The sequence below is a fragment of the Triturus cristatus genome, chromosome 2_2, assembly GCF_964204655.1.
Source record: "Triturus cristatus chromosome 2_2, aTriCri1.1, whole genome shotgun sequence".
NCBI classification, from domain to species: domain Eukaryota; kingdom Metazoa; phylum Chordata; class Amphibia; order Caudata; family Salamandridae; genus Triturus; species Triturus cristatus.
Window position 1 is genome coordinate 103,525,075 of NC_140582.1, and position 26,269 is coordinate 103,551,343.

Genomic DNA, 26,269 nt, shown 5'->3' on the forward strand with positions numbered 1-26,269 from the left:
AGCTGAGTGGGTTTATGCACCTGCCGCCTGAGTCGTGAATACAATAAAATCAGAATTGAATCATGGGAGCAGGGGTGGGGGCAGTGGGGCCTTTGCAGGGCAGGTCGGGAATGGCCCAGTAACCCAATAGGCTCCCTCTTCAGGAGATAGCTGAATGGGATCAGGCCCCAGCTGCGGGGTGCTCAGCTGAAGCCTCTGATGCCTGATGGGGTGTATATGGGGCGAGGCAGGAAGGAGGGGTCTACACATCACCAACCCCCTTACAAATATTTAATCTGCAATCGGTGAATACTCAAGTGTTTCTTCCATTTTCCTCCCACACCAGACAGGAGCAGAGGACACTCGTCGTGGGCGCACACAGAGAAGGCGCTTGACAGGACCTGCGCCGCTGCACGTTTGCCCCCGGAATTCAACAGCGCTGTTCGTGGAAAGGAGCGGGTGTGTGTTGGCGCTGGGCCGGGGATCCCCAGGTTTATTCACGGTAGCGCCTAGAATCTGAAGGCAGAATGCGCTTTCAAGGCCTCAGTGCGGAGGTGCGGTGGGCCCTCCTCTGGGGGAGGGCGGTGGAACTCCCCCCAGAGTCCTCCAGGGTGGTCCGCGTCTTCCTCAGCTCCACCTTTGCAGGTAAGCATCCCCTGGGATTTATACAGCGCTTCACGCAGCATTTTATATAGAATTAGTACCTGGTCGAAGTATTGGTATTCAGTTTATCAACTTAAGGTGGATGAAAGGTCGAGTTGCCCCTGCCATGACCTCTGACCTTCAGACCATACACAGACCCCAGCGGTAAGGGCTCAGTCGGATGAACTGCCTTGGAATGGATGCGAGGCAGCTTGTCGGGTTCGGGTCGCTGCTGCAGAGGGTCAGTGAGGAGCCTGCGGGTCACAGACTGCACTCCTTGCAGGGCGGCCCGGGCTGTTCGCTCTTCAGAGTTCAACAATGACGGCGTGCGGCAGCCCTGGGATAAAAGCGACAAACGGGCCTCTGGAACTGTGACGTTATATACATGAACTATGTGATATTATCTACATGAATATTGTTGCCGTTACTAGTGCAATTACTAATATTAATATGTTAAGTTTTTCCTTTTTATAAAGCGCTGGCATGCGCAGAGGCGTCTTGGCGCTGTATGAAGGTTTAACCAGGGAAGCTCCAAAGGTTCTTGGCAGAATTGCCCTGTTTTTCAGGCTTTTCAGAAGGAAGGGAGCCTCGAGGTGTCCTTCAGACAGGAGGGGAAACTCTCCAGAATCTGGCGGTGCAGGTTGTGAAGCTCCCGTCGCCCCAGGAAGACCGTGTGACCTTTGGCATGTGAGGTTCTTGGCTGCAGAGGAGCGCAGAGCCCTGGAAAGCGTGCAGCCGGTGAACGGGAGGCCCGGGGCAGACAGAGGGTGCGTGGAAAGAGGAAGGGTGTAACTCCGAGACACGGAGCACGTCAGTGGATGGGTAGACAGTAGATTGCGGAAGGGCAGTGCGGAGCAAGGAAACGAGGAGAAAAGCGTTTTTAAGGGCGAGAGAGAGAGGCTCGATAACAAGAGAAACAAGCACACCACTGCCTTTCTCCGAGGCGAAGCAGAAATGCCTCAGAGAAAGGTAGCAGCGGTTTCGAATTCGGGGGCGTGTTTTTCTTTTCTCTCCTCTTGCCATTGGCTGGAGGAGATAATTAGAAAAGTTGCAAAAAACACGCCCCCGAATCCGAAAAGGACGGGGCCTGTTCGGAGTGACGAACCTCTTCTCCAATGGCTGGCCAGCATTCAAGAGGCCAGCCAATGGAGAAGAGGGGAGAAGAGGGCGGGTTCAAGCCCCTCTTCTCCAAGTCATTATCTCTCGCGAGCGAGACTGCGCAAGCGCAGCCTTCGCTAGCCGAGACCTAAAAAACCAGACCCCCAGGGCACAAAACAGAGCGCGATAGAGACCCGTTTCGAGGCCCCTTTTAAAAAACTGCCCGTGCTCAGCACCGGTGAAACCCGGCCCACTTAAAGCCCCAGGCCTACCACTCCACGCGTTCCCTACCTACAACATCTGACACCAGCAAACTGAAGCAGACATTTCATTCAAGGACACACCAGCAGATCTTACCAAAGGGGAAGAGTAGTTGAGGAGCACCTTACCTTGTCACTGTCATCGTTGCGAATATGTTCGTGATGGTGTGGCTGGCGATGGAAGGGAGGGCTCGTGTTCCCTACAAAAGGCAAGAAAGGATGTATGGTAAGAAAAAAAGGAACAGAAAAAACGGATCATCAAAACCTAGAAACCCCATACAGCAGTGTGCTTGTTGGTCAAACTCTGTGGTGACTGCAGAAGGGTGTATATATTATGAAAACCCAAAACAAATAAAATGGAGGCAACAATAGAATTGTGTCAATTGGGCCAATGTATACATTAATTCTCAGAGCTGTTTACCAGCATGTACAGGTTTTAATGTAGGAGCTTTTTTGTACAAGTAGGGTTGGAGGAAAGTCAAAGCTCCCTCTCTGTCCCTAGGCCTACGGTATTTAAAGTGCCTCTGTGGTGCTAATCTGAGCTAAACTGCTACTAACCGCTATTTTGCGCGCTGAAAGCTTGCGTTGGCTGTGCTCGATTTCTCTTCGCACACAAAATACAAAAGTCTACTCTTGCTGATGGAAAAACGCACCCAGGGTAGCATGGAAATGGAGGAAAATAACAAACCTTTAAAATGTAAGAAAAATAACTTCATGCAAATTGTGTTAAGCCTCCAGCAACTTCTTGGAATCGACATTTTAAACATGCCTGCAGCATGCTTGTTGTTTTTGAGATGATCGTAAATGACTTTTGGGAATGTGGAATGTGAGTGGTTGTTTTGGTAAGTGATGTAGGAGGGAGTTTTCATGGCGCACATTAAGATTCAGTCAAGGCCAGATTATGGGAGAACTGAATTGAAGGGAATTAAGTTTATAGGATAAGGCTAAAAAGGCTAGTTTGAGAGAAATGGACCATGCACACATAAAGCTATCCTGGTACCTTAGGACCTCCTGATAATCAAATTAAATTGTTCTGGCGTCCGGTGCCTATTTTAAGTCACTTTGCACACACCACCACACACCACTATTCACTGGTTTTTGCCCACATGCACCCACCACATACGGCGTCCTCAGATCTGAAGAACTCAGCTAAAGAAGCCACCAGGCCCGTCAGACGTTGCAGCGCCTGTCTGACGAGGAGCGCCCTATGATGAAGCATGACACCCTAACAGGTGTGTGAGGGCATTATGATCTGAAATGCAGATCTTCCAGCGACTTGATTCCCGGCCAGGTAGCAACCTCCAGTGCACCGGCTTTTTAGAGGAACGATCTCCTTCCCATGTTTTACATGAGTACTCGGAGGAGCACAGGAGTAGGACCTCTTTAAATAACTTGCTCTTCCGTCCCCCTTTTTGATTTAACGTAGTTTGAGAATAAGGCAGGTTGAGGTAGGTCAAATTCAAGGTCGACGTGATGGGTGAAGGAGGAACTGTACCTGGGTGTAGGGTGTTCAGGAATAGGAGGCCCCATAGTGGTTGTGATGGAAGGAGTCTGCTGGGGTTGTAGTAGATCACTGGCATACGATTAAGGAAGGGTGGTGAAATATGCGGACTTCAACACCACAAGAAGGGGGTTGCAGAGGAGCCTGCCGGACACCTTGATCAAGTCTGCTTGGTGACTGGACGGTGAAGTGGAGGTGGCTACAGGGAGGCTGAAAGGGGCAGAGAAAGTTAGGTCTTTTTGAAAGATAGAAAAATGTGTGAGAAGGCCTGGAGGAGGCTACTGCAGTTAACCAACTTGTGAAGCAGTCCAGTTCTTAGCAGGGCCAGTGAGAGACACTCCAGGAAGTAAATGTGGTTAGGACCACAATGTATCCCTCCTTCCCACACTGCTCTAGGTCAGGGCTTCAAGGCACACTGGTGTCACTGGATGGGGAACTTGGGCTTCTGTTGCACTCAAACTGTGGATTATCCTCTCAATGACGGCAAATTGTGCATCAACACGTATAAAGGGCATAGAGAATATGAAAGACAAAGGGTCTCGTACAGCATTTCACAAAAGAAGTAACATTAAAATACATTTAGAAAATCATACTGTAAAAAAAAAATCACAGTGGATAGAAACCATATCTAAGGAGGTACAAAATGGTATCATGGGATTTTAATAAATCACTCCGCATGGTTCATTAGTGCGGACGCACACCCATACAGACGTTTACAGAGAAAGTTGGTTGCGGAGGTCAGATATTGTCCCGAACATTCCCATTTTTGTAATACTAGCAATTAATTGAAGCAGAAGTGGCAACTCCCGCCTGTCCAATTTTCTGGATTAGCATATTCATATAGTTTTGTGGAGAAGTGATTGTATTTCACACAATTATCTTTCATAAGTTCTTGCTGCCACACTCACCGCACACAAACACTTAGTAATATGAACAACCCACAGATAATTTGATGCTTTGGTCTGTCAAACCTCTAATGTACGGCAGGTTTCCTGCTACCTAAGAAAATGCTGCAGGAAGGTAGCAGTGTAGGAATACAAAAGACACATATTTTGAAACAAAAGAAAAAAAGCCTCATGCTGGACCTCCCAAGACAGACCCGCATCACCCCCCACCTCCGAAACCTCCACTGGCTACCCATCCAGAAGAGATGCCAGTTTAAGATCCTCACACATGCATACAAGGCTCTACACAACCACGGACCATCCTACATCAACTGAACTTCCACCTACCGCCTGCTCTCCGCCACTCTCGCCCTTGCACACACACACACCCTGCATCCTTCGCAGCTGCAGCGGGAGCTGCTCCTTCTTGTACATCGCTGCCAAGACCTGGAACGACCTGCCACTCCACCGCCGTACAGCATCCTCCCTGGCAGAGTTCAGAAAGAAACTCAAGACCAGGCATTTCGACACATACAGCACCCTCAGCACCTAGATACCCCTAGGAGTGACAGTGATGTGCTGTACAAATGCTGATTGATTGATTAAAAAGCAGAACCTAATGAAGTTCTAAGTGATCTCAACTTTAAAGTAGTTACATTTGGAAAATATTACAAAAAGGTGCGCAGGGTAACCCACCTTCTTTGTGAGGTTCGTAAAAAACAACATCAAATGATCAATAAAGCGTTCAACATGAGAAGTGGCTCTGTGCATCTATCCTGGCTGAAGTTAAGCAGTGTAAAGCTGTGCGCTATTTGGGGAGTTAATGACGAGTAGAAGGTGGCCGTGAACACCCTTCTACGTTGAACAAAGTAACTCTAATTACTCATGCCACTGATCTACTTTACTTACCCCTCGCCTAGTCCTTGAACACGTGTACCTCAGGTGCCACCCAGACTTGGGATCCATCAACTAGCAGCTTTATCTTCTAACAGCCATAACCGTATGGTACTTGAGGTCTGTACACTCAAGTGGTTTGCTGAAGAAGTGGTACTGCTCTGCCTGTAATTACATTTGCACCCAATTCTGTACTCTACCAGGACCAAACTTAAAATTCGTCAAATGTTATTTTATTTTCCAAAATGTCAAATATATTTCACTCTTTGTCCAAACCTTCCTAGGCTTTTTCAATTCTCTCTCTGCAATTCAGCTTATTTTTTAAAGATAACACCAAATATCGAAAAAGGATACTTATAGAACAAATTTGTTATTCTAGACTTATTTGTATTTCACCAGCACTTGGACCAGGGCCGGGATCACATTCGACATAAATCCACGCAAAAAATAGCAGATCACAAAAGTTCAATCAATTTTCAGCATTTAGAAATTAGTTGACAGGTAGGTCATAGTTTCTCTCCATAAATTTTGCAAACTCGACTGCATATTAAGAGGATTAGGAAGAGCATTCCAGTCCATGGAATCGGAGGCAGACGATACACCACTACACAGATATTAAGCCGAATATTATCTTTTCAATATTAACAGCGTGCCACTTTTCCTTGAAGCAATTACACTGGCACTGCAGCCGTTTAACAGTGCCACGCCCTTTCCCCCTCCTGTGCCGGGCGTTGCACTAGTGGGTGGGGTTCATGACGAGATAGTCTCGTCATGGGCACAGCGCAACCGTGCTCCATGACGAGACTATCTCGTCATGGGCACTGAAAAGGTTAGGGCCCCTAATTTTTAGGTACTGAAACCACACATCCAGCATTAATACAGGGAGATTTTTTCTTATTTATGTACGGTGACATAAGCGAGTTCAACAAAAAGTCAAAAATCTTAAGGACATAGAGGTCAAAATACAGCCATGTTTCAATGTCCATGATGTTTGAATTTTTGCGTCACTTTGCTAAGTTTGAACCAATGTGTACCATCCATACGTCACAGGACGATGCTACACAACTGTGGAGAGTACAATGGCTCTCAGTTGTAACCAGAGTGGCGAGCATCGGCTTCCTTGAGGCCCAAGTAGGATATTCACTTTATTGTACTAAACGGCTAAGAACTGTCTTGCACCAACTTTAAAATTCTCAATAATCCAAGTTCGAAAGATAGAATTTGAACTTTGCTGGTTGGCTGAAGTACGAGTCTCTCGCTGCAGGCACATCCGCATCCATGAATTTCAAATGGATGGCATTACATAAAGAAGGCCTATTTATAACTTTGAAGGTTGTTATGGAGATCCAATCCCTACTTTTGCTTGGTGTTGTTATGCCTTTTGTGTAAGGATGCTATACAGAAAATTGGATACCGGATATCTTAGCCACTTCATTCACACTGTTTGGCTGAACTAGGCCAAGCATCAGAATTTGACATAGTACAGGAAAAAGTTCAACTGCCATCCAAACAGACCAATATTGTCTGAAAGTTTAGTGGTGGGTATAATACAAGTTCTCGCCGACAATAAGCATGCAACTGGAAAGAAACACTGAAATAATCACTTTGAAAGTGCTACATCTCTTAAGCTGCCCAGTCTCTGCTTGTCTGGTGATCACCAGGCCTCCGCATCTGTGCTGGGTCTTCATTGGGTTGCAATGCACATCCTGATGGGAGTGCTGACGTAGCTCCTTTTTCAGCTTCATATAAATACCATACCCAGACGTGCCACCTGAAAAAGTGCCACTGTGTGTCGCATGGGACTACTACTATTCACACAATCACCAGCAGGAGACTAAACATTAAAGTGATCTGGAAGCTTTTACAAAGCGTTTGATTCCAGCAAGCGTAAAAAGTCTTTGCACCGTCCTCCAAACCACTGCAGGTTGAGAAACCTTAAAAAAGTGGTGGTTCCTCTGTATGAGTGGAGGAGCACCGCCTCCTCCACACTGCTGTGCAGAAAGCTGGAAAAATGAAATGGTAATAAAAGGATTTTATAAGCATTTTATTTTTCCAGCTTTTTGCCGAGCAGAGAGGGCAGGGCGGGCCAGTGCGTCACCGCTGCTGATTGGCAGCAGTGACGAGTGGCCCCTTCAGTATGAATCGCATATGTCAGTTTGGCAAGCTACCTTGCCACAGACAAATGGACATGCGCAATTCAAACTCTCCGACCCAGGGGTTTGAGAGCAGGCACACGGCTCATGTGCCTTTCAGAGCGTTGAGGCAGCCCAATCCAGTCAATCCAGATGCTTCCCTCATGCTGCATGAGAGCAGCGTCTGGATTGGATAAGGTTGTTGGCTTTGGGACTTTCACCTCGCGCCCGGGGGAATCTGGAGCTCGGGAACGGAGAGCATCGAGGACGTACTACAGGATATGGTAAGGGAAACTTTATTTTTCTCTTTTTTAATTGTTTATTTTCATGTGTTTGATGTAATTTTGTAAATGTATGCAATGTAAATATATGTAGCACCCCCAACGTTTGTTTAATACTGACGGTATGGTGCTACAAGAGTGAACGAGGTGCAGCCTCTACAAGTGTAGGGCCTGAAAGGGAGCGGGGCTTTCCATCACCAACTCTACCAGATCACTTCACCTACCCAACTTAGAATACCAACAAAGGTATCTGGGCCACTCCTTTGTCCTGCAAAGGCAGTGGCGGTAGGTGGTATTAAAAAATGGTAGGCTGCTACATATATTTACATTACATACATTACAAAATTGCATCAAAACACATTACAATAAACAATTAAAAAAGAGAAAAAAGTTTAACTTATCTTATCCTGCATCACGTCCTCGATGCTCACCAGTCCGGGGCTCCAGACTCCTCTGAGCAGGAAGTGACATCACAAAGCCAACTACCTTATCCAATCCAGACGCTGCCCTCATGCAGCATGAGAGAAGTGTCGGGAATGGCTGGTGCAGGCTGCCTCAGTGCTCCTAATGGCACTGGAGCTTCGGCCTGCTCTTCAACCTCAACCCACCCTGTCTAAGACAGCTGGGTTTGAGAGTCTGAATTGCACATGTCCGTTTGGTTGTAGCAAGGTAGCCGGCCAAACTAACATGGCAATTCATACTTAAGGGGCTTTTCTTCACTGCTGCTAATCAGCAGTAATGACGTACTGGCATAGTCCTAGTGGCGCAGCTAGAACATTTGCCCCCCGGGGCGGTCCCAGAGAATACCGCCCAGTAACGGCCGGTGCAGGTAAGAACGCGGGAGGGGGGACTACTTGCGCTCGCTGAAATTGCTCACCTCAAGTGAAGTGCCGCCGCCACCAAAAAAGTGTTGCCCGGGGCGGACCGCCCGCCCTTACCCCAGCTCCGCCACTGCCCGCCCTCTCCTTTCCATTTGGCAGAAAGCTGGAAAATAAAATGGTAATAAAATCCTTTTGATTACCATTTTATTTTCCAGCTTTCTGCACGGCAGTGGGGGGGGAGGGGGCGCGCCTCCACTCATAGGGAGGAACTGCCGTTTCAAAATATGACAAGGCTGTCAGGTCTGCACATCCATTTTCTGTCTGTGATTTTGGAGCACGATGAGTAGTGAGTGAATAAACAAGTATGTTCTGGCACCTCGCACTGTGCTGAATTGAGGAAGTGATTTAGATGCAGTCCCAAAAACGTCCAAGCGCAAGTCCTCCAGACTGCGCGAGTTTCCCGCACTGCCCAAGCCACCAAATCAGGCTCCATGTCCTCTAAAACATTGGCTTCCCAGGCTAGACTGCAAACATCTGTACCACTTTTGAGCCAATAAAAATGATCTCTTCCAGAAAAGAGTAGGTACAAGGGGGCTTAACAGGATCAGAGAATAAGCAAAGCTAGAGTGAAACAGTGTGGGGGGGGGGGCATGTTAACCTTAGAACTGCTAATTCTACAAGCCTCAGCAATATCACTGGAAATCCAAAGCTAAAAGCAAACGTTTGATTAATTTTTTTAACATCCATAATCCAAAAGGTTGGAGAGGCTTGTATATCACTCCCTCCAGGCACAGGGAATCTGCTTCTTTCCAGGTGCAAAGTGATGCCCCCTGCAGGCGGCCCAAGTAATGCCTAGTGTGTACTTGTCAGAGCACCAGCTGTGGCTAGGCAGTTAAAGAAATAGAAGGTTAAACTCATGCACAGCATCGATACTGCATACCCAGTGGTCAGGTTGTGCTGGTTGCAAACTCTTTGTAGCGCTTGAAAGGAAAGCATTACACAGAGGGGTGCGTAGGTAAATGATCCCTGAGAGGTGTGCACTGTTTGCTTTCCAAATTCTTTCAGAGACGTCATTAAGTTCTGTACACAACTCAACAACTTGACTCGACTTTCACGGAGTTGCAGTAATCGCTGACACGTATGCTATTTTAGGGAGTTGGGCGCCTCACACATATACAAAGGCCTTAGGCCTGACATGGGCCCCCAAAGGGGTGGGGTCGTCTCTGCACCGCAGAGGCCGAGGAGGCACCATTGTGCATGATAGGCAGCCCCAAAAAATTGTTTTTAAAAGTTTCAAATGTCCTCCACGTTGCTTTCCTCCAGCCGGCCCCTCGACACGCATAGGGCACGGGCCCAGACGGAGAGCACACCACGCGCTGCTCACCATGCCAAATACTTTCACCCACTTGGTACTCTGGGTTTCAGCCAGTCTTGGCTGTTCCGACGGTTTTCGGTTCGCCAGCAGGATGAAAGCAGCCCACCGGTGCCGCGGCCTCGGCGTGCCAGGCATTCCTGGTCCGCGGCCATGGCACACTGACACCGTCCCAGACGAGACGACTTCACCGCAGCTACTGGGGAGCGGCGGGGGCCCGCCAAGCCCCCGCGCAGACGTCCCCACCCCCAGCCCGGGATATTTAAGCTCCACATGCGTAAACAACCAATCAATCTTTATCTTTTCACTAACGAAAGCGTGGACTAGTTTTTCCCCTCTAACTATGTATGTATAGTATGTTCATCTATGCAGATGTTTCGTAGCGAACCGGCTGGCGGACTTGTGCTAAAAGGACTATGTGATAAAAAACATTTCCTCTCGAAGCGCTGCATAGACTCCAAAGCTGAAGGATACCAGCGATGATTAGTGTAGGCAGAGACCAGGGTGGACACTTCACTATCTTAAGCAATAGGCGGTGTCACCGTGAAGAAGAGCACCAAAGAAAAAAACACAGATCACCAACACAGCGTGGGAGGATTACAGTTAAAGGTACCTGGGTGTAGCGGCCATTTTACAGCCTGCTTCTCAATGATTGGTTCTGGCACACGGGGTATGTTCAGGGCTGGATTAGCAATTCTACCATTTCTCCAGAAGGCCGCAGGCTTGAGGCTGCTTTCAAAGCTGTACCTAACCGTGCCTGTGACCCTATTTATTTATTTATTTATTTACTTACTTAGTTATGCGTTTTTATATAGCTCAAACTTTACCCGAAGTTGTCAGATCACTTTACAATAGAACCAGTTACAATACATAGTGACTTCAGAGTACAGAAATTACATAAAAGATACGAAACAGATAAACTCTAAACTCACATAAGAACGGTAGGAAGTACATAAGTCTACTACCGATACTAGTGGTTAGAGTTACACATATACAAGTTGCAAATTCACTCAAGATTAAATTTTAAGGAAAGTTGAAGCGATTAAGTTGAAGTTGAACCATTCTAGTAGCGTCTCCTGCAGGGTGTGGCTGGATTGGATTTTTTTTTACCAGGGTGTAATATGTGGAAGTGAACTTTTTATGTTAGTAGGAGCATTAGGGTTAATTAATGTATGTTGCTTTAAAGAATGTGGAATATAGAATTCTTGTTAGGTCATGAGAGAATGTTAAGCTTTGTTTTAATATAACTGACTGGGGCGTTGTATGAAGACGGTCGTGGGTCTTGTCGTGAATAAACCTCAACTTTCTTCAAAAGGATAATTGTCTCAACTTTATTGGATTTGAGCATACTACAATTTATGGCGACGATCTAAGACAGAGACCCACCGACAGTAGAAATTTGAAATTTCTCAAGAGTGCTGAAAGCCTGCTGGGAGTTCGCACATATATGTTTTGGGAGCTGCGTGTCCTGTGTGAGACAGTGACTATTTCGTGGAAATTCATCGTGAAAGTTGCTAGTGAATTGGATTCCTGCTTGATTCATACTACAGGAAAAGGTTACGGATTCATCGGCAAACGAAAGAATACACTTTTGGATTTGTGTTTTCTGTTTTATTTCGTCGGACGGCTTTGACAGCGTAAAGACTTGGTGTTAGTCTTAACTTACAGTTGGCCCCGTGGTGTTGCTGCATCAGCTACAAGACCCCTCCAACGGCTCATCAGCGAAGGGAGCAGCATTCTTCAAACGGAGCGGAGAGTTCCAGACAGCAACACGATACTCATCAGCTTCTGAGCGCGATGAATGACGCAAGCTTTCACGCGATCTCGCTCACGGCACAGCGTGATTAGTCATCACGTTAGTAGACGCTGCGTGCCTCCATTTTGAATCTGTTGTTGCTGGTTTCCTAGCAACGAGTTAAGCAAGCTAGATACGGAGATCGTACACGGAAAGTTACCGTGTTTTCATCATTTTTCAACGCGTCTGCAACCTAGTTCTTAGTAAATATATTGGTGATAGAAACAACATTATTTAGTCAAGAAACACTAAAGTATGGCTAATAATAGTAATTCTAATGTTTTGCAACCACCCTCTTTTTTGGAACTGCCTGGAAAACCCATTAAACCGTGGCATAAATGGCTAAGAATCTTTGAGAATTATCTGGAAGCCATTGATGGTTTAAAATTTTCACCAGCTCGGAAGAAAGCCATTTTATTTAATCTTTTGGGTAATGCTGGACAAGAAGTGTACGATAATTTACCGGTGTTTCCGGCACCTGCACGAGATGACTCTTGGGATGTTTACAAGGAAGCACTTGCACGTATGGGAAGGCAATATGTTGATGAACCTTCTGTAATGGTGGAAAGACACACATTTTTTAAACGCAAACAATCTGCGGAGGAATCAATCGAGGATTATTTGGCAGTTTTGCGTGTATTAGCATCTAAATGTGTTTTTGGGAATTATCTAGACACTGCCTTACGTGATCAATTAGTTTTTAACTGCTTTAACAAAAAGATTCAAGAACGTATCTTGACGTGTAAGAACCCATCTTTAGATGAGGTCATGGATATAGCAAGAAGCATAGAACGTTCTGTGGTTTCATCTAAAATTTTATCGGAGGCTAACATTAGTGGGTCTTCTGACATTGCTAAAGTTTCAGCAGTGGAGGTCACACCTGTTAGTAATGAGGCTAATATAAATTTAGTTACACATAAGGGTAATGTGAGAAGGAATGTTGAGAAGAGAGTGAGTGGAGCATGCTACAGATGTGGGTCGAGATTCCATTTAGGGAATTTTCAGAATTGCCCAGCTCAGGGCAAGAGATGCAACAATTGCAAGAAAATTGGGCACTTCTATAATGTGTGTCATGCGAGTAAAACTAGAGTCAAGGTTAGTCAACTTGACGTTGAGAATGATATACTGGCTGAAGCTATTAACAATGTATCGGTGTCATCACTAGAAATTAGTGCATTAGGTGAATGTGAGAAAAGATGTAAGGGTCCTATATGTGACGTTAAAATTGGAGTAATTGACCTAAATGTGATGGCGGATTCTGGTTCTCCAATTACAATTTTAGCAGAGAACACATTTCACAAATTTTGGTCTGAGAAATTACTTAAATCCACAACTATTAATCCCAAGGCTTTTGGGGAGTATGACATAATCATGAAAGGATACTTTGAGGATAGTGTGTTGTTCAAGGGGAGGAACATTTTTACTAAAATTTATGTCGCTGTTAATGGACGGGATATTCTAGGTTGGCAGGACCAAGCAAAGTTCGGCATTATCTTACGGCCAGGTCATGAGGAGCCAGTCACTTTAGGTGAGATGCCCATTTTAGCGATTCAGGAGACAAACATTTGTGACAATTTCACTAGGATGCTACAAAATAAATTTCCTCAAGTGTTTTCTAGCAAGATAGGAGTCATTAAAAATTTTGAACATGAAATTGTACTCAAAAGTAATGCGGTGCCAGTGATACAGAAAGTAAGACCTGTGCCTTTGTCAGCCAGAGATGATCTTAAGAATTTACTGAATGATATGTGTGATCAGGGCATTATTAAACGTGTGGAATCGTCAGAATGGGTTTCTGCGGCAGTTGTCGCACGAAAAAGTAACGGAGATATACGCCTGTGTGCTGATCTAAGAGTTCTTAATAGAAATATCCTTGTGGATTGTCATCCCCTTCCACGTATTCATGAAATGCTTGCCAGATTAGGAGGTAGTAAATATTTTTCTACAATTGATTTACGCTCAGCGTACCATCAGATTCCATTGGCTAAAAAGTCACAACATTTGACTACGTTTGTGACACCTTTTGGCGTATATATGTACAGGCGTATGCCGTTTGGTTTAGCATCTGCTGCCAGCGTTTTTCAACGTTTAATGGATCAAGTGTTTGGAGATCTTGGGGGTGTACAGACTTTCCAAGATGATATTCTAGTTCACACGGAAAGCCTAGATGAACACATTGTACTTTTAGAAGAAGTCTTAAGTAAATTGGGTGCTTGTGGTATGACAGTAAATTTTGAAAAATGCAAATTTTTAACACAACAGGTTAATTATTTAGGACACAACATTTCAGCTGATGGTATCAGACCCAAAGAATCATTGTTAAAAGGTATACATGAAGCGGCAGTTCCAGGTGACAAAGATTCTCTTAGGGCGTTTTTAGGGTTGAGTGAGTACTATGCACGTTTCGTGCAAGGTTATGCAGTGGTTGTGCAGCCTTTAAGAAATCTCTTGAAAAAAAATGAGAAATTCATATGGTCCAAGGAGTGTCAGGAGGCATTTGTAGCTATAAAAAAATTAATCACTACTGCTTCTGCTATTAAGCCATTCATGCATGGAGCAAAGTGCATAATTACAGTTGATGCTAGTGGCAGAGGTTTGGGGGCAGTACTCAGTCAAGTGGTTAATGGTCAAGAATGTACCATTGCATTTGCCTCACGTACCTTGAATGTGGCGGAGAAAAACTATAGTACGATCGAGAGGGAAGCATTAGCGTGCTCTTGGGCCTCTGAAAAATTTAAAATGTACATTTGGGGGAGCAAATTTGAATTGCATACGGACCATAAACCCTTAATATACATGTTGGGAGATAGTTGTTCGAATAAAGCTTCATCTAGACTAATTAGATTGTTGGCTAGGTTACAAGAGTTCAATTTTGACATAAAATACATTCCTGGTGGGAAAAATGTAAGAGCGGACTGTTTATCACGGTTACCTATTGATGGTGAGGATGTGGTGGATAAAAAATGGGAAGGATTGGAGTATGTGTTTACTATTGGAGATATAAATGAACAATTTCGGATTTCTGAGAAAGAATGGGTTGAGCAATGTGACAAAGATGAGTGTATGACTCAAGTGAAGAAATTCTTAATTGAGGGTTGGCCCAACGAAAGATCTATGTCAATGGAGTTGAGATGTTTTCATCAGGTTGCTTCAGAAATGTCGATTGTTAACGGTATCTTGGTTAGACAAGATTTGTTTGTCCCTCCCAGTGTTTTACGTCCAAAGATTATTGCTTTGGCACATGAAGGACATTTGGGTATTTCGGCAACATCTAAGAAAATTAAGCAAATCTATTGGTGGCCTGGTATTGATGGGCAGGTTAGAAGATTTGTGGATTCTTGCACGGAATGCTTGTGTTCAGACAAGCATTGGAAAACCTCTACGGTTCCTTTGTGTCCGGTTACTTGGCCCAACAATGCTTGGGAAAAAATTGGGTTAGATTTTTCTGGCCCTATTAACTTGGTTGGTTATGATGAAAAGTTTTTAATTGTGGCTATTGATTATTTTTCGAAATGGTTGTACTTTTCGTTTGTTAGGTCCACTGATTCTGCGTCTGTCATTACATTTTTGAAACATCTGTTTTACATAGAAGGAAGAGTTAAGGAGATCGTAACAGATAATGGATCCCATTTTATTTCTGAGATGTTCACCAATTTTTTGGATAAAAATGATGTAAAACATATTAGGGTACCTTTATATAGTCCCTCTTCTAATGGTTTAGTTGAAAGGGCAAATAGGTTGATTAAGGAAGGTGTTCAAACGGCAATTGCTAATAACCTTGATGTCAGAGATTACTTACAGATCAAGGTGTGGAATTATAATATTACACCACAGAGTACAACAGATGTTGCTCCTTTCATTTTGTTGAGAGGAAGGAAACCTATTTCTGCCATTAGTCCAAATTGGTTATTGGATAAAGTGGAACGTCATCAAAAAGTAGACTTACAAAGTCTCAGAGAACATGTCCGTGTTAAACAGGATTGTTATAAAAAAAACTATGATTCCAGAATGCATGTTAAGGAAGGAACGTTGTGTGTGGGAGATTGGGTCCTTATAAAGAAACCGCATAGGGTTAGTAAGGGGCAGTCAAAATTCTCTGAACCTGTAAAAGTTATTAGGATAAACAGAACTGCAGTTCTATTGCAAGATAGAGGGTGGTGGAGTTGCAATGCTTTAGTCAAAATTACTCCTAAGCAAGCTGGTATCATTTGTGAAAGGGTGAACGGACATGTTAGCAGGGTAAGACAGGATTGGTTTGATTTAGATGCTCATACATGTGTGGGCCGCAGTAGGGATTTGCATGACAATTTGAATCAAGGTGATGGTATGGGGTGCAGTGACAGTACAGTTGTCCCTTCTATGCCATCTAGTTTCCAGTCTACAGGTGGTGGAGATGCTTTAGTCAGGAGTAGTTCTAGAATTAGATCTGCTCCTATTCATTCAAGGGACTTTGTATATTATTAGTAATTTATGAACATGTATATTTTCTAATTTATGAACATGTATATTTTCTATGTTTGCTTGTTTTTATTTATGTTAGAGTCAATGCATTTTGTGTGCAAGTGTATTGTATATTTGTATTTAGATGTTTTCTGGGTTATTGCTTTAATGTCCTTTTTGATTTATGGAAAGGGGGATGTGTAATATGTGGAAGTGAACTTTTTATGTTAGTAGGAGCATTAGGGTTAATTAATGTATGTTGCTTTAAAGAATGTGGAATATAGAATTCTTGTTAGGTCATGAGAGAATGTTAAGCTTTGTTTTAATATAACTGACTGGGGCGTTGTATGAAGACGGTCGTGGGTCTTGTCGTGAATAAACCTCAACTTTCTTCAAAAGGATAATTGTCTCAACTTTATTGGATTTGAGCATACTACACAGGGGTGATTTTTGGATTTGGTCTGGCCATATGTATTCTAGTGCAAAAGACTTGTGTAAACATTCTTTTGACTAGTGATCTACGGATTATAGCTTGCTGCTCACCCAAAGGGCGTGTGACTGTGGAATAGTGAGAATCTTATTTTAGCGTTGAGGACTGTGTCCATGATAAGATCATGTGTAGCTGGTTCTAGTAGCGGGGTACATGCTTTTTTTTACCTGAACCTCAGTGAGAAGCCTAATTAGCGACACTCCTTGCTAAACCCATGCCTCCTGTTACGGCTAAACATGGGGCCCACATTCGCCATGATTGTATATGGAGTGTGCTTGTGAGTGCCGGGTCCATGTTGGATCCACCCCCTAAAGTTCTATAGTCCTTTATAAGGTTAGTGGTAGCCAGAGTTAGTAGCCTCCGGTTTCCTTGCATGTCCCCGTGCACTGATCGTTGGGTTCCCTCTCTCACTGGAATTCTCGAGCTTCAAGAGGGCTACTACATTCGTAGATGTGTGACAAAGATTGGCATCTATCCATCTGCCGTATATGGTGCTTACGTTGAATGAAAGAAAAGAGAGTAAAAGATTTATTCAGCATTTTGCCTCCCAGTGCCTCTCAGGTGATGATGGAGTAGGATACAGGTGAGTAGAAAAAGCATGGCCGCAACAAAGTGGACCTGGTGAGGAGGATTTGGCAGACCCAATGCTCAGACCAAATTTAAAGATACTGCAAAAACAGCACAAGAGCTCATAGTCTTTGAAAAACGTGGCCACAAAGAATGTGAATGGATGGGTGATGAGGAAAAATAGCAACACCTATGAAAACTTCAATCTACTGATGGTAAGGACCATCCTGGAGACTTGTTCATGGGAGTTATGTCAGTACCTTGAGGAATAGCAGGTCGCACACCCAAAGAAGGTGGGTTGGAATGCACACTGATCAAAGTTGCGAGTATTTCTGAAGATTTAATTCAGTTTATTCAGACTAAATTGGACCTTTCAGCTTTGCTTTAGGTGTGCTCTGCAGCAGTATCCACTGGCCTTGGATACAAAGTTACAATGAGCGAGCGGACTTCTTTTATAGAGAGTTCCTACACCAGGTGGAAAAAAACCTTTTGCAAGAGAGTACACGCCTCAGCAGTCTGATGTCACGAATCCTACTTGAATCCAAGAGGTGTAGAAACTCAGTTTTCAAAAATTGTCAAGTATGACACACTCATGTGAAATTACCTGCAACACGGACCTCCTGTATACAAAATGCACTGGAGCAATACAGAATGAATTAAATATGTTTGAAGCTAAGATTCATAATATAGAAAGACAAGGAATTTAGAATGATTCACAAACTTGCATATATTCATGAACACATACAAATTCATGAAAGGTGGTGCTTTAAGCCGTGCTTTATTTGAGATGGTGGCTTCCGGTAATCGGCACCGGCACGTAATTCTCAACCCCGCACTAATGACAGTCTGTCACATGATGGAGCTTTCTGTCTAATTTTCAGATGAGCACAACACCAGTGTTAAATAATTCGATATACATTAAAAATGAATAATACCTATCGTCCACACCTTTCGTTTATATTTAGGTGGCCTGGAATAGTCTTAAATAGTCACACCTATCGGAGTGCGATGGTTAGTAGTTGTGTTGGTACTGCCTTTGGCAACGCTGGCAGGGGCAAAGGGTGGTGGAGACTGCAGCTGCTTCCTGAGAAGGGCCCAGGGACACACTTTTTATTTTATAAACAAAATAAGCACTGGCTTTAAGAATATGGATTAACTTGAATTAAACAAATGCTTTATGAATGGATGACAACTGGTATAATAAGAAAATGAATATCAAAGTTGCATAGAAAAATGCAGCTCACTCAAAACTGAATGGACCAGATAGGACAGGGTGGTGGACAGTCTCAAAAGTAGGGGAACTAGCATCATTCTTCTGAGTCTGAGTGTTCCAAGTCTGGGGAGTATATCTGGTCTAGAAAGACCAGGCTCAAAATTGCTCCATCAACAAACATAGGGCCATTTTTGGAGTGAGGACAACACTCAAAGAGAAGATTTTCCAATTACCTGGAAAGATTCTGGGTGCACAGAGGATCAATCTCCTCTTTCACAATAGGGAGAAGAAAGCGGGCAAACCAAAACAGTAGAAATTGTACCCTTTTGTTCAAATGTGTCCTGAACTGGGTATCCAGGAATACACCACCAGTTCATTTGCTCTACTTTCGAGCATACAAGGATACGGAAGAGTTTGAAAAACTCAGCTATCAACATCACCATGATAGGTGAGCAGTTTTTACCCCTCATAAGTATCGGAAGGGACAGGTAGGCCATAGGCTACTACATATACTTCCCAAGTGAGTGTCACAGTTAAGGAATGTTGTGAGAGACAATCTGTTCACAGGTTGTCTCCTGGGGAATTACCTCAAACCTGGGGGTGGTGGAAGCCAAGCTTACGTTTTGGATGACCAACACAAAGCATTCCGAGGGGGACACAGTGGGACATATGGTACAAAAGGGAACCAGAGTTACACGCATGTAGATTTACAGTGTTCTCTGTGGAGCTCAGAGAGCGGCCTGCATCACCACAGAAATAAAACACAGCTTTGGTGCTGGAGGAAGCAGCGCCTGGATACTTGGGGGCGGACCTGGAAGTCAGGAGTCACTCAAGGAAAGGATGCTCATCCTTGAAAACACCCACCCTGAGGAGGTAGCAGGACACCTTTCCCCCGCAAATGCTTTTTACAGGAAATTCCCGCAAAAAGCAATAGCACCACTCCGGCAGTCAAGTTCAAGTCATACTTTAGATTTGACTGGGTTCAAGAGTGCATTGTGCCAAAGCACTAATCAACTGCCCTCCTCTTCTCTAAGGACAACAAAGGACTAAATGTAAGCACCAACACTGACGCATATTTCACCCCCCGCCCGAAGAAAAAAAAAACCTTCTGAATTAAACTAGTTAGGGCTGTTTTTTTTTTTGCCACCTTCAGTATTACTGTCGACACTGACAGACTCGCTTTTGCATGGCACAAAACAAAGGACTGAATTCCTGATCCCAGAAGACCCGCGCGAGGAAACGGAAGCTGCCCCTTTAAGGCTTCAGGGCACCGACACCAGAAATCCTGCCACCACGAGCTCCCCCGGGCTCCCATGAGCCTTCCGGCCCTGACAGTGGAAGGATACACACAGCGCGCGCCTCCGCCCTGTCACACGCATCGATTTTCCTTGATTTCTCTTCGCCGAGCCTGCCTTCGGATATTGGATGCGGTCTGCAGGGAAAACCTGACATCCAACACTAACAATCCGGCTGGACAGAAACATGCTGAATATTCGGGGAAGAGAAGGCAAACCGCCTGTTTCCAGGAAGGGCGGAGTGGTTACTCGCTACTGGGTGACGCTTCCGGGTTAACCTGAATTAGAATGGCCTCGCGTCCCTCAGCTCCTCTGCCGGCCACTGGTGCGAGGCCCAGCGGGTGGACAGACTTACACCGCTCTCTGGTCGATCCACTGAGCACAGTTCATATTTTACTGCTTACTTGAACGAATTGAAACGAGACTGTTATGCAAGCATTCGTTTGTTTCATTTTATCTTTGTTCCTTTGGAAAGAAGCACATACAATGGAAAGCAAAACAGCGTGCGTGTGAAATGAAATGGAGCCACCCAGCGGGTATGAGGTTGAATAAAGCAGCATGACTTGGTGCTGCCATTCGCTAAATAGCAACGTCATTCATGTTCGAATATGATCTGAAAAGAATGCTGTTGACCAGAGTACGTTTTCATGCGAGCTTCTTACCGACTTTACATTCTCAGGTGTACATTCCAGTCAAAAGAAGGTTTAGAAAGCAGACCTACCAATAGTTCTGACTTTAATGTGCCAACTCAGTCAAACAGTGTGAGCATTGGGCGGGTTTTAAGTCTACTCTAAGTTCTTGGTAAGCTGACAGTAGGTCTTGTTCATCTAGACAGAGCTATCTAGTAGCGTGCTCTAAAAAACAGGAAAGGTCAAAGACACATAACTAGGACTACTACCTTGCAGAGACCATAGCAATAGAAGGTATACAGAAGCAACACTGAATGATACAAAAGAAAGACTACAGGTTAGCAGACCTCAAAATTAAAGACTTACTACATATCCACGAAAGATAATAAGCAAGCCATCAGACAGCCATGCTGCTGGCAAGCGTGGAATGACACCAGCCCAGCCTGTAAGGAGCACGGGTAGTTACCTTTAAGGAAGTGGGCAGGAAATGTATGTTAAAGCAATGCACCTTCACGGCAGTGCATGGAAACGTCACCGTTTGTGCTCTAACACAATTGCTACCTAATCAAATGCCTGTGATCAAGATACATATTGCATGGGAACCAAAGTCCTTCTCTCTGTATACAGCTTTTAAATATCTTTAGTGGGATTTCATAAGCTCCTGTGGATAATGTATAGCCATGTCAGGCTTTTGAAAAAAGACATGCAGAATAAAAAACGTTGTCCAACAGCAGGCTGCAAAAGAAATTCACAATAAAATATTTCTCATCTGGAAGGTGGGAAGATGAGAAACTACATCCATTTGAGGACACACATAACATCGTCACAAGGGCACGCAGCACATTATGCAAAAATGGAGCATCTACCCACAGGCACACACCCTGACCCAAAAGTGATATCAGGTGGCAAATACAGATACTCTCGGGGGTCGGCACACAATACAGGGCAGGATGTCCGGTGGAAGCCAGAACACAGCGGAGTACAGTTAATTCCCTATAGGATAGGTGGGTGAATGGGAGACATACCTACATTCAGCTTACCTGAAACTAGCCCATTTTCACCATTGAATGATAGTGTTAAAAGCCGCCCATAAATAGGGCGAGAAGCATTAGAAAGAAAGCACTGTGACCAAATGACTCTTATTAGTAAACAGGCTGGTTTCTAGAAAAGCATATTCCCCGAGCAGCAAGTCAATTGACATCGTAGCGACCGAGAGCTTACATGGAGAGTATTGAGAAATAAATGATATTTAAGCCCCTGAAAAAAGCACCACAGGGGTAACAGGGAGGAAAAGAAAAATGAAAAACAAGCAGCCAGAAGCCAAGCAGATGGTAGCAAAACACATGGTCTGCCCTGAATATCTACAGCGGGGGCTGTGTGACTAAAAGACACTGCAGCGCAACCACGCCACAGGCACATATGAACAGAACAGTAATGTTCACCATGGCCCAAGCATTACACTAGTTTTAAATCTCATACCTGGGTCAGAGGACACACGTGGCACAATGGTAGATACCAAATGTTACATGAGACCCAATGATACATTCATCAATATGCAATAGAGGGTCTTAAACACAGAATCCTATCCCATTCAACCCTCGGTACGATTCCTGATGTCATCTCAATGGGGATAAATCTGCTCTATTTCTACTCCAGCACCAGAGTACGGGAAACATCCTTTATTTCTAAGCCGGAAACACGCTGTTTATTTACAGCCAACAATAGAACGAACGTGTCGTTCCGACACATGATTCATTAGCAGGTAAGTCATTACAACGACTTGCTTTAGGGTGGCACACTGGTTGAGTGAATTTTAAGTCCGATACGTCCCTATAGTTGCTCAGACTGGAGTTGCAATAGTAAGTTATACTATTCCAAAGTCCAGCACCCCTCTAAGGCAAGTCATTGTAACGACTTGGGTGTTAATGCAACGCGTCGCAATGGCGCGATCATCCTAATGCCGGCTTTGTAAAGGCATGCGAACTAAACGCATGCGGGATTCCTCATAGAACTCCAGAGTACACAAGGCATTGTCAAACAGGTGCAATCTATGAGTTATACTTTTAATTATCATAAACATAGGGCCTTAGCAAAAACAGATATTCAGTTAAAAAGCTCTAAAGCGTCTGGATACTCTATCAAGTATTAGCCTCACTTTATGAATCCTGATTGATTGATCTCTTCATCAGTGGGCACCCTATAACCTGGTTAAACAACATGAATTTAACATCCAATCCCAGATGTGACCCAGCAGATGGGCTCATCATGAAGCTTCTATCCTGCGTTCAACTATTCAGTCGCACATACCTACAGGGTCTCCAAGAGGAGCAGTCTAGCACCTAAAGAAAGGGCCAATGGCCTCATAGCGTACTGTCCACCAAGGGTAAGCCCAACCTTTCATCGCAAGTGTCTGGATGCCTATGTGGAGACTTGCCTACCAGTGGATCGCTTGCCCTAGGCCACCACAAACCTTGGCCACATCGTTAAAAATCATTCTTTTCAGGTATGTTAGTCCAATTAGTTCAACTGAAGTGAACAAAGACTACAACTCTTAGAAATCACTGTGGTGTGAGGTGAAAGCCCCAAGGCCGCCGAGTCAGGGCCTTCTCAACAGCATTATAGGCCCCCGGGCAAAGCAGTGCACTGTGCCCTGCCTACACAACCACTCACAGGAATAAAAACGTTTAACAGAAAATTTGTGTTAAATTCTGGTCTGCATGGGGACCTAAGTCCCTGGGGACCCAAGGCAACTGCCCATGCGTTAAGACGGTACTGGGCTGAGTAAGTGGTGCTTGATCCTCATTTGTGGAAGAAGATGCAATTTTTGAGCATCTACTGAGCAGCTCGTGTAAAGGAAGTGATGGATGCATCAGCCAAAACACAAACAACCCCCCAAAAAAAGAGCAGAAGGCATGAACACTGAGAATTTCTGTGGCAACCCAGATGCAAAATAACCCACTTAATATGTTTAATCTTTCATTAGCAAACTACAAGAACACAAAGGAAAGTAAGACAATCAGCACACCCAGCCCGAGGGGGTCTGTGCTCACCGTACTTTCATGATCTAGAAAAATCACTCTTTTTTGTGGGCGTTTTATATAGCAAAAACTCGCCTCCAAGGTATCCGAGCGCTTTACACCAGCACCAGCTGTATTACAGGCAGACACATTCATTTTGTTAGGCATGGAGAGATTAAGTGATTCACCCAGAATCACAGGATGTTGAGCGTGCCTGCCGAGACTCGAACCCGGTTCCTCTGTTTCGCCATCCACCTCTCTAGCCATTAGGCCACATCCTCCGATTGTACTGTTCTCCTCCCAGCAAGCTTTTAATAGCGTGAAACTGAAACCATGCCAGCGCCCAGATAGGCTGATTACACAGGGGAGTGCTTACAGAGCTCCAACCACTAGAATTCACAGGAGGGCACGGACTCAGGCACGCCGCCGATTATGGCGGTCGTGCCAGTCCCCCGCAGCCTCCTCTTGCACTCGGATTGGCTCACGAGCTCGTGACCCGGAAGCGCTTGATAGTGCTTCCAGGTCTCGCGTTCATAATATGTAAAGTAAACCGGTCAGAACCGGCTTACAGCGCAGGTGCCGTTAAAAGGCAGCGGAGCCACGGGAGCAGTTTCTTTTCCGCCGCCCCACAGCCAGCATCTGCAGGACGCCAGGGCCTCAATCAGAGGTCCCAACAAGAACTTTTTCCCCACCCACCGTCCCCTAAGGCAGAAGTTTTAAGAATGTTTCTGTACTGTTTTTAAGTTTTAGAGGTATAGTAATACATTTTAGAATGTTGTTGTTATGGTTTCTCTTTTTAGGTGTTTGAATAAAGTAATGGTTTTGTTTAACCCCTTCAGTGCCCGCCCCTTTCCCCGCCCAGTGCCGGCCGTTGCATTAGCGGGCGGGGTCTATGACGAGCTGGACTCGTCATGGGCACAGCGCCACCGCGGCCCATGACGAGTCCAGCTCGTCATGGGCACTGAAGGGGTTAACACATTTTTCATTCAAGGAGGAGTTTTGTCGTATTTTATATGTGTTATCCTTGGTCAGGCGGTACGGTCATGATTGGTGGGCATAGTTACGATCCTTAGCAGGCATCACCATTGTCAAATGGGGATGTCTGAGGGGGGGGACAGATGGCCTCTCATGGAACTCAAGGGGCAGGTACAGCCGGTAGGCTGGAAGGGTGCGGGGGAAGGGAAGTTTCTCTTCCGGTAGGCTCATTGGCCAACCCCCACACGCGCACAAGGACACAAGCATAACTGCATGGGCCCTTATGGAGATAATGTTGAGGGCATAGGGGGTGCCGGGGGAGGTATCTTTCCGGTCTGTGCAAAGTCACTCCGGTAGGAGGTTGGGACCTAGCTTGATCTGGATCTGGGGCCATTCATTGACCTTGCCGTAAGCTCAAACAGGGATACGCAGAAAGATAATGTTTTGATCACTTAGCTTATGATAGGAATGGCTATGTACTAGAAACATGTTAAGGTTAGCCTATTGACATATTGTACCTATCAATGTAATGAACTGCACTTTCTGCGTATTGTGTACATGATGTAAATAATATTAATGACTGATTAATTTATTGTAATAAAAACAGCCGGGGTTTACGACTCTTAATCCAAACAGGTTTGCTGTTTAAATTGTTTGCTTTGGGGGAAGAGGGGTGGCGAGCTGTGCTGGAGCTGGGAGGGCCTCCACTCCAAAGGTTTTCGAGTTAAGGGAGGAGGGGGACATGGCAGTACCTGACCATAAGCGGTCTAGCTGACATTTGACAGCACCACGCTCCGAAAAACGGTCAACACGAAAGTATCCACACTTTAAAAAAAATGAAGACAACACAGGAAGTGTGTACAGATGTTATCAATCAGAAATGGACAAAAGTCAGAGGTGGAACCAACTTCTGTAAGCACAGAGTCGTTTTAAAAATAGAACTGCCACTGACAGGGAACTGTGACATAAGGGAGGGATAGAGAATAAACGCAAAGGGAAATGTAAAGGTGACGCTGGGAACAGAAGAACCAAAACAGGACGGCAAGTGCAGCATGGTGCTTAATTTGTAAAAGAAAGCGCCGGCGCTCAAGCGTCTGCTCAGAAGTGCGCGACCAATGCAATATGATGTTGGCTCGATGAATACCAGAACTGCGTAAACCTAAATTCACCTTATAACTCTTCATTCCATTCCAGACACTGCCTGCCTGTTCACCTCAATCTTGCAGGTTCCTGCTTTCTCTCTTGCTGACGGTTTTTCCGCTTTTCTCTTCCCCCATCTTTCCGCTTTTTGTGTTTTCCCTCTCTTGCTTAACATAATAGGCTGGTGCAGAAAAATAAGTTCCTGTTCCCAAAAATGAGAGCCGGTGTCCCCCACCGGCTCAAATTAAGCCCTGAGTGGATCACTTAGAAAAGAATTAAGAAACAAGCGTTCACATAGCCAATAGGCAACAATGCATTTTTTTAAATTTTTTTTTGTAAATCATTTTTATTGATTTTCACAGCATCAATATCAGTGCACAGTTATAACCATACAAGAACTAGTAACTGTAGGGTGTCCCCGGCCGTAAGGGTCCATATGATGCTCCATAGGTGGTACAGATGCTACATGTCCAGCCACTGGGAATCACCCCCCCCCCTCCGAGATCCCACCCCACCCCCCATCCCACCCCACCCCCCCGTGGGATCTGCAAAGCGTCCGAATAGGTTAATGTCAGCCTGGGGTAGCGCACGGCCCCCCCAAAACTCCATCATGGTCGCTGCGGGGCCCTACCCCTTCCCATGCCCGCCCCCTGTCAGGTCTGGAAGAGACGCAACGCTCTCAAAGTGGGCGGATAGACTGCCGCAGGTAAGCCCTTTGACAGGTACGACAGCAGGGCACCCCAAGACTCGTCAAAGGCTGAGGGATCATCCCGGAAACATGAGGCCAGGCGCTCCAACGAAAGCAGGCGCCAGAGGCGTGCATGCCACAGCGATAAAGCCGGAG

At 45.1% G+C, this 26,269-nt stretch overlaps 1 protein-coding gene across 1 annotated transcript in view; it reads right to left on the reverse strand.

The window, feature by feature from the left end:
- Positions 1-26,269, reverse strand: part of RNF38 (ring finger protein 38) — a 655,055-nt gene that overhangs the window by 423,720 nt on the left and 205,066 nt on the right. The window contains exon 2 of the mRNA XM_085641112.1: positions 2,109-2,179. Within this exon, the coding sequence (XP_085497238.1) occupies positions 2,109-2,179 (71 nt within the window). The remainder of the gene's footprint in view (positions 1-2,108; positions 2,180-26,269) is intronic.